General features: G+C 42.7%; 1 protein-coding gene across 1 annotated transcript in view; it reads right to left on the bottom strand.

The window, feature by feature from the left end:
• Positions 1-2,640: 2,640 nt before the first annotated feature.
• The window catches only part of LOC111839440 (cell adhesion molecule CEACAM8-like), a 52,376-nt gene continuing 40,707 nt past the window's right edge, over positions 2,641-14,309 (bottom strand). Inside the window, exons 6-10 of the mRNA XM_072715891.1 lie at positions 7,269-7,691; positions 5,352-5,408; positions 5,185-5,232; positions 5,033-5,076; positions 2,641-3,856 (exon numbers count right to left, since the gene is read on the bottom strand). Coding sequence (XP_072571992.1) covers positions 7,616-7,691 — 76 coding nt within the window. The 3' untranslated portion in view covers positions 2,641-3,856; positions 5,033-5,076; positions 5,185-5,232; positions 5,352-5,408; positions 7,269-7,615. The remainder of the gene's footprint in view (positions 3,857-5,032; positions 5,077-5,184; positions 5,233-5,351; positions 5,409-7,268; positions 7,692-14,309) is intronic.

Genomic DNA, 14,309 nt, shown 5'->3' with positions numbered 1-14,309 from the left:
ACATGACCAGCTGAGTCCTCACCTCCGTTACCCTCTCCATCAGCCGCCGGAGATTCTCGCGTACCTCGCATATGGGGTACGCGTTTCTGGGGCGGGGATACCTCGCTGAGGAGGGTCCAGCTCCAGCTGGCCAAATTTCGCGCCACGGAGTCGCTCTGAAAGGACAGCCTTATCACCAGCCTGGAGAAGTTCACTTCGGATACCACAGATCACTGTGGCCTTCCCTACCCCCAGCTGATTCACCACCCATGCATTCTCAGTGAGATTCATCTCCAACAGCTCCGACAGCTCCGTCAACTCAGATACCTGTTGTTCCATCACCTACTGTACACCTGTTGCTTTATCTAGTACACCTGTTGTTTCATCTAGTACACCTATACAAGGTAAGTAATTAGCCGGTTGTGCTACTAATCAAGTAGCATGTCTCTAGCATGTCCATGTTAGCGAGGGACTATGATCCATATACACTCACCTAAAGGATTATTAGGAACACCATACTAATACGGTGTTTAACCCCCTTTCGCCTTCAGAACTGCCTTAATTCTACATGGCATTGATTCAACAAGGTGCTGAAAACAGTCTTTAGAAATGTTGGCCCATATTGATAGGATAGCATCTTGCAGTTGATGGAGATTTGTGGGATGCACATCCAGGGCACGAAGCTCCCGTTCCACCACATCCCAAAGAAGCTCTATTGGGTTGAGATCTGGTGACTGTGAGGGCCATTTTAGTACAGTGAACTTATTGTCCTGATCAAGAAACCAATTTGAAATGATTCAAGCTTTGTGACATGGTGCATTATCCTGCTGGAAATAGCCATCAGAGGATGGGTACATGGTGGTCATAAAGGGATGGACATGGTCAGAAACAATGCTCAGGTAGGCCGTGGCATTTAAACGATGCCCAATTGGCACTAAGGGGCCTAAAGTGTGCCAAGAAAACATCCCCCACACCATTACACCACCACCACCAGCCTGTACAGTGGTAACAAGGCATGATGGATCCATGTTCTCATTCTGTTTACGCCAAATTCTGACTCTACCATTTGAATGTCTCAACAGAAATCGAGACTCATCAGACCAGGCAACATTTTTCCAGTCTTCAACTGTCTAATTTTGGTGAGCTCGTGCAAATTGTAGCCTCTTTTTCCTATTTGTAGTGGAGATGAGTGGTACCCGGTGGGGTCTTCTGCTGTTGTAGCCCATCCGCCTCAAGGTTGTGCGTGTTGTGGCTTCACAAATGCTTTGCTGCATACCTCGGTTGTAACGAGTGGTTATTTCAGTCAAAGTTGCTCTTCTATCAGCTTGAATCAGTCGCCCCATTCTCCTCTGACCTCTAGAATCAACAAGGCATTTTCGCCCACAGGACTGATGCATACTGGATGTTTTTCCCTTTGCACACCATTCTTTGTAAACCCTAGAAATGGTTGTGCGTGAAAATCCCAGTAACTGAGCAGATTGTGAAATACTCAGACCGGCCCGTCTGTCACCAACAACCATGCCACGCTCAAAATAGCTTAAATCACCTTTCTTTCCCATTTTGACATTCAGTTTGGAGTTCAGGAGATTGTCTTGACCAGGACCACACCCCTAAATGCATTGAAGCAACTGCCATGTGATTGGTTGATTAGATAATTGCATTAATGAGAAATTGAACAGGTGTTCCTAATAATCCTTTAGGTGAGTGTATTTCTATGTGGTATTTGAGAAATTATTTATTATGTGTTGAATGTGTACACGTTTATTGTGGGGACATACAATTACACAACAAAATTGTATCTGCTGATGATGTTTTCAGCTATAGCTTGCAGTATTTTTTTCTTGATAAAGGCTGATAAAGTTCCAACCATTCTACTTAAAGAAGACCTCCATGCTTCAGGACATGGAGAGCAAAAGGTGACATTTTTAGGTCAGTCTGAAACAAGGGATTAAGGAAAACCCATATTTTATTTGTTGGTCACTGCACTTTGTTGGACTTTTGCTGTCTGTTATTGTCTAGAAGTCATTTAACATATACAGTGGTACCTTGGTTCTCGAACTTAATCCGTTCTGGACTCCGGATCAAATCCTAAAAAGTTCGAGTTCTGATTGAATTTTTCTCATAAGAAATAATGGAAAACCAATTAATTGGTTCCCGGCCCCCGAAAATTACACCTAAATATGTTTTTTTTTTCTTTTTTTAGCATTTAAACACAAAATGAACAAGATAAAACAAGAAGAGCATTTTTTTCTTAATGGCTTCCAAAACGATAAAGATCTTATCCCAACATTACCCCTGTCCTGCCCCGATCTTCCACTTCTTCCATGTGCCACGCCCACTCATTAACCTCATGTGAGATCCCCATGTGATCAGCTGTTTCTGGTTGTTGTCATTAGTCCTCTGTATTAAGTCCGCGTTTCAGTTTGTTTCCCCAGTCCGGTCATTGGGTGCGTTCGACTTGATTACAGCGCTGGCTTAAAGCAACGCATTCTGATCCTGACGCAATGCATTACGGTTAGATGCATTGCAACCTCTCACCCGGCTGCACAAACTGGAACCGCCTCCGTGACGACACACCTTTGCCCTTATTGGCTGAAGAGTTTAGTTACACGCATAACGTTTGTATCCCAGGCAGTTCCGATGCGTAATCTGCTATTTCTCCCGAATATGACGTAAAGCAGTGAGAACTGGTTTTCAGTTAATTTACCTGGTAAAATAAAGTTTAAATAAATGACATAAATGCTCTAATAGTACAGGTAAGTTAGTGGTTTATTTATTGTTAGTTACTGTAATGTTGCACTGCTTTATTTGGTTAATCGTCCAGTCTGTGAAGAAGGCATTCAAGTAAGAATTGCATTGTAATATGACTCATTTCCTGGCGCGTACAATTTATATTATGTCAGCATTCACGGTTCGACTTCTGATATTCAGATCGAGTTCTAGGTCAAACTGGTTTGTTCGACTTAAGAAATTCGAGTTCTAGTGAGTTCGAGAACCGAGGTACCACTGTATATATCTTGCTATTTACTGATTAAATGCTTTGGGAACTTGAATTTAAAAAGACTGGAGTGTTCTTCAAATCTGGGCAAGAATTAAAATGTTTACAATACATAAAAAAACTCATTCTAGATTTATACTTTTTAGAACTGAGAGAATTTAGAAATATAGTCAAACCTCCCTTATCCGCGCAGAATGGGACAGAGGGGTGCCCGTGAGTAAGAAATGCCCGTAACTTAGAAATACACAAACAGTACAGTACAACGTATATGTACATGTGTACATATACAAACTACATGATATTTATGAGGTGCAAGGCTTATAATAGGACGTTTTTTCAGTCTGAGCTAGCGAATCATCCCGTTTTATTCTTGCAGTGGTCATCCAGGTTTTAACCAGCATCAAGTGAGCTGGATGATTTTTTCTTTACTCTTCCAAATATCGCCTACCGTAGACTTAGCCACTCTAAAATGGTCTGCAACAGCTCTGTGTGAGTTTCCTTTTAGTACCTCTAATGATGTCGAGCTTCTTTTGGAGGGACATGACACTACGCTTCCTTTTTGAATACATAGGTGTACAGACCATATAATCAGCTTTATTTGGAAATATGCCAGTTTCAATTTTCCCTGCAGTTAATTTTCCATATAAACACAAACAGACACAGAGAAATTATTTAAAGTTAAAACTTTATTTGTTTATCTGTTAGAATTGTGGTTTTTGTGTTTGTTGATTTTGGTTTTGCTGTGGGGTGAAGGACCTGTGCGGGACACCTAGGAAGTGCTGATATTGTATCTGATCACAAAAATGCAGGCGCAAGTTATAGTGTCAAAGTATTATATTAAAAATATACATAGTCCAGCACACATGCCTCCTTCAGGATCTGTGAGATCAAAGGAAATAAAGAAGTTCAGGATATTTCATGCTCAATCAATAGAAACAACTGAAACAGCGATCTCGAGGAACAGGATATCTGTTAGTACCTAGAGTAGGAAGAACTACAGTACAGCAGGCTGCAGAGCATTCTCTTATAGAGATCTGCAGCTGTGGAATAGTCTTCCATTGGATGTGCAAGATTCAGGCTCACTCTCAGTATTCAAGTCTAGACTAAAAACACACTTATTTAATCTGGCCTATAGGGACTCTAGTTCTGGGTCTAGCTAACTGCTCACTCCCAGTTAGACCTATAGTGTGAGGTGTAGAGCTGGGTGGGGATCGGTGCTATTGGCCTTGGATAAACTGAACTGTCAGTGCTGTCACTCTAGCTTCACACCCCCTTGTGGAATTGGAGTGCTGACATTTCAGGGACCCCCCATGCCTGTGTTCCCACTTGCCTCTCCCTCCTACTTATGCTGCCGTAGCCGTATCTGCCAGAGCTTACAAACCACACTCACCTAACTTTTTGCACTGGCTCTAGTCTCCCCTAATTTGGCTGATTGTACTTTTTATTTCCCCAACCCCTCTTAGGCTGTGCTGCCTGGAGACCCCATAATATCAAGATATTCTGCCTTCCCCACTGCCTGCGACGCCTCTACTTCCAGTGGCTCCCTTCACTACCTGCTCGCCCTTCTGCCTGTGGTGTCTCTCCTGAATGCCCTGCTGCTGTACCACTGTTCATCCTGCCATCAGAAGCTGCACCAGCATCTGCCTGCCATCACCTGCCTGCCCCCGGCTTTGAGACTCAAATCTTAAAATTGGGACAGTGTGTCCCTAGAAGATGGGTTCCTCCTTTGAGTCTGGTCCCTCCCATGGTTTCTTCCTTCTAGGGAGTTTTTCCTTTGCTAACCACTGCACGACTCCCATGAATGTTGCAATATTTAAGTTCTGCTTTGCAATACTGACAGACAACTGCATTTTCATTCACTTTTAATGTGAAGTACTTCCACACAACTTAGGCTTTTGCTCTTCATTTGGACCCTCATCCTCATTGCACCATCTTCCTTCAACCAAATTGCAAAGTAATTGGGAAAACAAATTTTAGCTCTTTAATATTTGAGTAATTGAGATTAATTAATTAACAGCTTTTTATCATATACAGATGTTGGGAAAAGTTACTTACAGGTTTAAGTTGCTATAGGTGGATGTGTCATTAAATTCCAGACCCTATATGAAAAGCAAAAGAGAATGTGTAGCATGCAATATTAAGCTTCCTTCATTTTCAGTCTGTTTTGGGTCCTAATGACTTCAGGTTTTAAGAATATATAACCTTACAGTGTATATGTGGTCTGAGTCAGAGGATATGGGCTGAAAATTCTTTGGCTGCAACAAAACAACATCAAGATGTGACAGGGTGCTCTCATATAAAACACATAAATAACTGTATAAAATCAATGCTAATGTGTGCCTTACACCAAGAAATGAAACACTGAGATACTCACAGCAGGAGCCTTAACGTTGGAGTTCGCCAGCTCTTGGCAGTTTTCATACACAACACTCTGTGAGGCAAAGAATGATGTTGAGATTGAGAGACTTTAACTGTTAATTTCACCTTTCATCACTCGTAGACACTGAACACTGCCTATTGTAATCTGGTATAGAAGAACACTGGACATGAACTCCAAGAACTCTATGAGATGTTGATATGAATCAGGCCATTCATAAATGTTAATTATAGAACTAAACAATCTGAGAAACACATTCATCAACTGCACTTTAATCTGCTATTCAAATCATTCACACAGACAGTCAGAGTTTTGCTCTCTGCAACCCCGCTGTCACATATAAATGCAAATCTCATGTCCACCAGGAAAAACTCCACCCATACAGCCCTCAGCCAGGACCTTGTGCGTATCCCCACACTCTACTGAGGTCATTCAGCAAAATTCAAACGCTGGAAAAATCCATTTTGGATGGTTCCAGTAACCAGCTGCTTCTAGCCAAAATGCTGGAACTCTAACTCAGGTTCCTTCCCTAATTCCCTAATCCTTCTTTCTTATTCAGCTTTCATGTTGTGGATCATGGGCCCACAAGCTCAGTCGCCGTTTTTCATTTCTTATCAAATGAGGCAATATTCTGAGTGTTACGTGTGGCCGTTGTCTTGTCTTTGTGTGTGGTTTTGTTTGCTCTTTGTGTTACAGGTCACTCCGTTGGTGCGGATTGATGACGCCTGGGGTGGAGACTTCCCTTTATAAGGAGACGGAACAAACTGAACAGCGACATCAGCGTCTTGCAGCATGGCGTCTGGCGTCCATGCTCGATCCTCGTTTTGATTCTCCTTTTTGATTCCTGCAGATGCTTTTTGTATGATTTATAGATGCCTTTGTGCTTGACGTTGTTGCACGTTTACACCGTGATGGCTTAAGTGCGAGGACTTTTATCCTAAACGACAAACTGCTCGTTGTGGTAGCCAATATACCGGTACCTGACTCCTAAGGTGGTGGGGCTCAGTTTAGAATGTGCGCAAATGTACATTTACCAAACGTAGAAATACTGAACATCTAGTTACACCAGTTTAGGGGCGGGCACAACCTATGTACTTTTGTTTAGGACAGAGTAGTTCTCCTTTGGGGATTAAATGGACAGGTAGGTTATTTAGACCCTTTTGCTTATTTCTTTTCTTTGACGCCGCCTATAGCCTCCCACCGTTTAGATATTGTTTTTGCCCTTGATATTTGTCACTTTACTTGCCACACGCGTTAATAAAAGCATATCTTTCTATTTTTATCTTACGTTTTGGTGTCTGTGGTGTTTTCGGTCCTAAACCAAAATAATAACAATGTTAATCCCAGACCTAGACCTGTGGCCTGTACTACGAAGCGGGGTTACTGGCTTATCGGGGTAACTTGTTGGATTTAAGGTAGTCTGGGCAAAATGTAAGTGAGCGAATATGAAGTCCATTTAAACTGTGGTACCTTAAATCCGACAAGTTACCCCGATAAGCCAGTAACCCCGCTTCGTAGTACAGGCCACTGGGATTGTAACACTGAGATTACTTAAGAATTCTCAGGGCCTTTAAATAACTAATTCATCTAAATGGATGCATCTGATAAAAGTGCACAGTATCAGCAATACACCTGAAATGTAAGTAACATTCAGCAACTAAACTAACCTCTAAAACAGCACACTAGGGGGAAAATGAAGATTACAGTGGATATAATTTAGGTACATTACTTGCTTTAGGTAAAATCCCCCACTAAGACAGACATTAAGCAGTAAATATATACCCTGTCCTGTGAAACCACATAAACAGACTCAGTCAGGTAACTACTGGCTAAAGCTAAACAGACCTAAACAGTCTGGGTAACTGGACCTCAAAAGAAAAAGAAGAAAAAATGTTAAATTTAAGCATGGCTTACCATCTGATGTCCATCTGGACCAGGACGTGCCACTTTAATAAAAATGTGAAACAGTATAAAATTAAACTGCTGTAACAAAATATTCAACAGCCAATACTTTAGGTGCCGATTGTTATCTGAAAGTACAAAAGTAAAGTACCTCACACAGGAGCATAAATGGATTCTCAATTAAATTAGAATGTTGCCACCTAGTATCCCGCTACCCAGTTGTCACCAACAGGCAAACTCTGAATTAAAGCAGAATAGAATCCATACCAGGCAATGAATCCCCCCGATCATTTCTCCGTCAGCAGTAATTTAGGGACTGGACAGCTGGATCTGCAGCTTCTCCCAGTCAATCAAAGAAATCAGCAAATACAGACAGAGCCATACTTACAGTCTGTGGAACCTTTACAGTTTTGTGGCACTGGAAAGGTCCTGGACCTTGGGAGACAGAAAAACAGCAGATCATAGGCTATACTTTCATTGCAGTTTCCTACCCTTTTATCTGTTACATGCAACCTTCAATGTGGCTGGTCAGCAAAGTGTTTCCATCATCACTGGGCCCTTGAGCAAGGCCCCTAACCCCAAAACCTTTTCATATGAATGATCATAGTGTCTCTGGTTAATGCAGATGCTCAGATCACTGTTCAGTGCTGTACTCTCAGTACTTTATATATCAGCTATTTGGTTTCATACATCAGAGTATATGTGTAGATTATTTATGTAAAGTGTAAACACCATTTATATCTGTTATATTTACAATCTACCATATATGGGGATTACCTCGATATTTTTTCTGACCTCGATATTGGCAAATTGTTTACATAAGAATGAATGTCCCCAACATGTCAGCCAGTCACACTGTCCTTGCCCTATTTTCTGTGCGCTCAGGGCTGATTCACATTTCACATGAAAGAGAACCTGCAGCAGGGCTGTGCCATATCATACCGTCCACTTTAACACTGCTGCAACCAACATTAAAATACACTTCTAAACTTTTAAGATGTCGTATACATGCTTTTTGCAAGCCTACTAAAACATTCCATTTTAGATGTTATAAGAAAAGCAAAAAAGGTGACCTAAAATGGGTAATATATGAAAGGTTTACTTTTTACAAAAGTATTCACCTGAGAGGAAGGTAAAGATGAAATAAACTCTAGTAATTAAATTAACTTAGATTAAAATAGGATCAACTAATTAACCTAAGCAGGTGGTGTAAAAGCAAACATTAATTAAATACTAACTAAATTCTGATTAATCTTAAACTAGTGTAATCTATGCTAGTCTAAATTAGTTTAACAAAATCAAAGGAAAATAACTACAGTATTACTACTTACTCTAATCCAAGGAGATAACTAAAATGCATTGAATTTACTTGCTTTCACATGTACAGTAAGGGGAATTTTTCATTTTATATGTGAGTTTTTGTTATTTAAGGAATGGTTAAATTAGTTGTTAAATTAGGTGTCATGGTAGGATAAAACAATCTCATAGTAATTTGTGCTTTCGATTTACTAAATCGTGTGCTCAAATTAGTAATTCATGCTCTCGAGTTAGTAATTCGTGTTCTCAAATTAATCACCAATCAGAGAACATGCATGCTCCAACACGTTTTTTACACAAATATAGTTCTCTATTTTATTTATTTCTTTATCATCATTTGTAAATTAGTTTATATTTTTGTTTCAGTTTTAGGTTACGGAAATCATACAGGTCCCAACAAGCTCAATGCGCACAAACACACACTGGCACCATCAATCAGCACAGAATAAGCCCAGATTTTAGCCAAAAGATTTTCTCAAACACTTATTCAAAGGAAATTCTAAGATAGCAGGCAGACAACTTTATGGCTTTACTGATGAGTGTATCTAGCAGCTGTAAGGTCAAATGATATTTAAAAGCTCTCCATAATAATAGAAATTTTATAAACATAAATAAGCAACATTTAAGGTGGTTTGCCTATGCTGGCGGTCCCATCATCCAGAGTAGCGCCCGTGCATTTCTTATTAAATCTGGCCAGCAGATCAATCATTCGTTTTCCACAGAATAAAAAACTATGTAATATCCCAACTAATAAGTGCTGAGAAGTATCTCCGCTGGTATTGGTGATATTAGAACGCAGCAGAGGTGGAGCTATGTGACGGCCAGAGGAGGTCACTGAATTGCACCCATACCAGTCACTCTGACAACAGAATCACACTGCCCACCATGCCCATCGCTCCACTTACTCATAACACGCTCAGTGCACACACACACACACACACACACACACAAACACACTATGCACAATGAGTAACATCTAACTACACATGTCACTATAATACAGCACAAGACATTACAATATACGGCAATCACAAAGAACTGTTTATAAGGTTGGCATCAGTTCAATCTGGCGCGCTGCCCCGCAGTACCATCAACATTATACTGCCTCCCCCCCCCCAGGGGGATAACCGTCTTGGAACCCCCACAAAGTCCTGACAGCGCTATGGGCAGTGACAGGCCCTCTGTGGCTGCTGCCAGGGGACTCACCACTGGTCCCACCAATGACTACTCTGAGTGGACCAGGGGCTGCACCCTGTACACCACATCGGAGATCCATTCCAGGACCTCCCCAGGGCCCCTCCTTCCTCCTGATGGGACAGTACACCCAAACAGAGTCCCCTGGCTGGAAGGCCTGTCCCCAGCAGTGGACCTTATACATGCCCCCTTCTGTCAGGCCATGGCCACGTCCTCATGATCCCTGGCCAGCACGTACACTGTCCGCACATGCTCCCAGAGCTGTAGTCAAGGTAGTCCAATCCCGGCGTTGCCGGTAGCTCCGATTCAAGGGGCTCCACCAGCTCCACTGGGGTCCTCAGCTCATGGCCCAACATGAGGCCCAACTCTGGTGATCAGCAGTTGTGTGGCTAGGATATGGTAGAACCGCTCCACCAGCCTGTCGCTCTGAGGGTGAAGGGTACTGGTGTGGGTCTTCGTGATCCCCAGCCGCTGGCAGACCTTGCCAAACACCTGTGCCTTGAAGTTTCCCCCATAGTCACTGTGCAGCTCCTTTGAGGCCTCGAACCTACAAAAGAACTCAACTCCTCAAGCACTTTAGTAGTAGTGCGGGTGACGCTCTGATCGGGAACATCATTCACCTCGGGCCACTTCGTAAAATAGTCCACTGCCATGAGTATGTAGCGGTTCCTGGCCTTGGTGTGGGGGAAGGGACTCAGGACTTCCATCTCCACATGCTCCATGGGGGCGCCCACCAGGTACAGCTGCAGGGGAGCCCAGGACTACTGGCTAGGATCCTATTGAGCCTTTGAACTCATCACAACAGTGCTTGGTGTCCGGCCAGCAGCTGGGCCAGTAGAAGCGCTGCTGCAGCTTCATGTACTGACCACGCTCTTCTAGGGTGTCCCACTAGGAGTGGAAGGCCTTGGTTTCTGGGCGAGAACCTGGGATCACCTCCCAGCCCAGTCACCTGCCCTCACCCACCCAATCCCCTACCTTGGTGTGAAAGTACCTTATGTGATTTTTGTTAAAGTGTTAATGTTTTTTTAGGCTGTGTGGTTTTATTTATGTTTTACTTATTTAGGATATTTACTTTTTTGACATTACAAGTATTAAAATTTTATTGCTCTTTGAAAGGGTGTACAGTCAGTTCTGCTACTGCACGACAAATGTGTTCCTGAAAATACACATAGACAGGTAGAGTACATGGGGGTCAAGTGCTTCCAAAGGGGGGCATGACAGAAAAGATTTGAGAACCACTGACTTAAACCCATTACTTACAGTTTTTCCCAATCATTTTAACGCGTGTCTCAATACCATGTCCACTTTTTCAAAACACTTACTGTAACACATGCACCATGCCATTGGACCATGTGAGCTAAACTATGTATACGTTTGCATTGCTTTGACACAATATGCATTCAATCACCACTTCCCCCAAATTTCATGAATACTTCTCTCAGTCAGTGTTCGCCACCAGCAAAACTTTGTACAACTACAGCCGATTTTTCAGATGTTTAGATAATCTGTTCAAAACAGTTAACTTTCAGGTCAAAACCTAATGAAATTTAGAGCACTGTCAATTGAAACATGCTGCATTTTGACAGACAAAGGACACTATGCACTTGCACTAACACAAATAATTGTGCTTTTAGCAGAAATTTCCTAATTTTGTTTTTGTTTGCTGCTTCGTTACCATCTACATCATCTATACGAATGAGGCCATGGAGTGTCCCTTTCCTTTTTGCAAGGCAACACAATGTAATCTGTGCAAAAACAGTGGGTATGGCAACACATATATTACAGTACAACATTTACATGTATTCATTTAGCAGGCACTTTTATCCAAAGCGACTTACAGTGAAGTACTATATCTACAGAGACAGTCCCCCTGGAGCAAGTTGGGGTCAAGGGCCTTGCTCAGGGGCACAATGATGGCACCTCCTGGGATTGAACTCACAACCTTCTGGGGTTCCTAATGGGAGCCCAGCCAGATCCCTAACTACTAGACCACCACCATCCCCCTAGATCAGAGATCTCCAACTCCAGATCTGGAGAGCTACTGTCCAGTAGGTTTTCTATCCTACCTGGCTTCTGATGAGCCACACCTGTTCCTGGTATTTACTTGAGTATACAGTAGGTGTGACTCATCAGAAGCCAGGTAGGATAGAAAAACCTACTGGACAGTAGCTCTCCAGGTCTGGAGTTGGAGACCCCTGCCCTAGATCACCCCAAGCATTTTACAATGGTTGAAGCTGGAAAGCTGAATGAAAACACACACCAGCCTGAAATTTCAGCTAAGAACCTATCTAGGAATTTGTTTGGTTAGTGCCTATTTGCCATATGTACAAAAGGGGCCATCTTTGGATTGGCATTTTCTGCTAGGAATGAAATATTTACATACTGCAAAAAAGAAACAGCAACACTTACATGATTTCTAATGAAATATATTGCAGCATTTCAGAATTGGTTGGTATTACAATTTTCACACGCAAAAGTAGTTCTTGTTTATTTTATTTTTACAATGCAACATGACAGTAATTTGTGCCAAACTGGAGGATACAGCCACACTTTATATATGTAATTTGCAATGCTGAAAGTTGTTAGTGTTTTTTAGCCCAATGAACATTGAGTGCCCCAGTAGTGTTGTTGGCTGACAGCATTTGTCATGGTTATGGCAGCATGAGTCACTTTTGGGTGAATTGTGAAACGTTTTGGTGGTTGTAGGGCATTTTGCACCAAAGGTTAAGCGGTGTGCTCAGTTGTGTATTGGTACAGCCCACTGTGTTAAGTGTTTTGAAAAAGTGGACATGGTATTGAGACAAGTGTGAAAATGATTGGAAAAAACTGTAAAAAACTGACCTATGCATGTGTGTCATTCCAAGAGTGAAGTCATCATTCAGCATATTACAGTTTTCACACATGGCTTATAAAGAAACGTTATTTGAATATGGTTGCTGATTGTGTCCTTCACATATGAAAGTACGGAACACACAATTCTCCAAATCACTCCATATTGATTCGATTATATATATATTGGATTCAGGAGCTGCCTCCTTCTAAGGTTGCATTTGAAGACTGAATATGTCACAGCGGTGCAACAAGGCTGCCTCATTTCAAAGGCTCCATCAAATGCAGTCAGAAATGCGTCCTTCTTCTCCCGCTCCGCAAAGGATGCGCCTGATGGGTCCTTCACAGCGGTTGGGAGTAGTGAGCCAAAGCCACCATGCAGCTAGGCATGCACACACCACACATATGCGGAGGGACACTGAAGGCAGCACAGCTACAGACTGTCTAATATTTGAAAGACTTTGACCAATGCAAGGATGAGCAAAAAGTTCTGTTCTTTTAGATTTGAAAACTGGTTCGACCAGTTCACTGAAAAGAACTGGTTCAAAAGAATAATTCATTCACAAATCGGACATCACTGTCATTCACTTATTTTTGGATGCAAATACTGTTTCTTACTAAGACCATATTCCATTGTAGTTCCTGGAGTGCTTTTCTCTCCCACTGTCATTAAAGTTCATGTGTGTGTAAAGGCAGCTGTCCCAATACTTTTGGCAATAACTTTTGGCAATATAGTGTGTGTGTGTGTGTGTGTGTGGCACGTCTAGTCACCAGACACAGAGGATGCCTTGTAGACGTATTAGACAGCATTACCAGCACTTGACAGGGTCACATTGTGGGTTTGCATGAGGCTGGGTGGTCGTATCGTGCATTTACCCTGCATGTGGGGCATGCAGATGTCACAGTCACCCGATGTTGGAACCAATGGCCACATGAGGGCGCTCACATACATCGTGATGGTTCCAGTCACCCAAGACAGACCACACCAAGGAAGGATTATCGTATTGTGTGGCAAGCATTACAGAACCCCATGACATCTGCGCCTGCCAACCGGACACAGGTATTGGACTCTCTACAACACCCCCACCCTGTCTCCACGACTGGCATCAGCAGGACTAAGGGTTCACTGTCCCATGTGTAGGCTGCCGTTAACACCAGCACAGAGATGACTGCGTTTGGAGTGGTGCCATAACTGGGAAGTATGAACTGATGACAAGTGGACCGGAGCCTATCCCGGGAAAAAGGGGCACAGGCGGGAACCAACCGTGGGCAGTCGCCAACACACCGCAGGGTGCATACACACACAAAATTACAGGGCCAATTTGGACATGCCAATCAACCTGCCCTGGACACTTTTAGACCATGGGAGGAAACTGGAGCCCCCACTGGAAACCCACGCGAACATGGGGAGAGCGTGCAACTCCACACAGAAAGGACCTACGTCCGACCCTGGGATCGAACCCAGGACCTTCTTGCTATAAGGCAGCAGCACTAGCCACTGCACGACTGTGCCATATGTTTTAAATCTATCGTAATTAGTATCGTGATTAGATATTTTCCCCAAATAATTCAGCCCTAGTGACAGGCCTACACCTGTCATTCAAATCACACTGCAAGCTAATTGCATTCCCAAGCGTTCAGTTGTAATGGAATCAAATACAGTTGCATTGAAAGAAGCAAAATCAAAACTAGCAGGCCTTGCCAGAACTAATG

The sequence above is a fragment of the Paramormyrops kingsleyae genome, chromosome 9 (genome assembly GCF_048594095.1).
Source record: "Paramormyrops kingsleyae isolate MSU_618 chromosome 9, PKINGS_0.4, whole genome shotgun sequence".
Lineage (NCBI taxonomy): Eukaryota > Metazoa > Chordata > Actinopteri > Osteoglossiformes > Mormyridae > Paramormyrops > Paramormyrops kingsleyae.
Note: the sequence above shows the minus strand (reverse complement) of the source record. Positions and strands in the feature narration are given on the sequence as shown.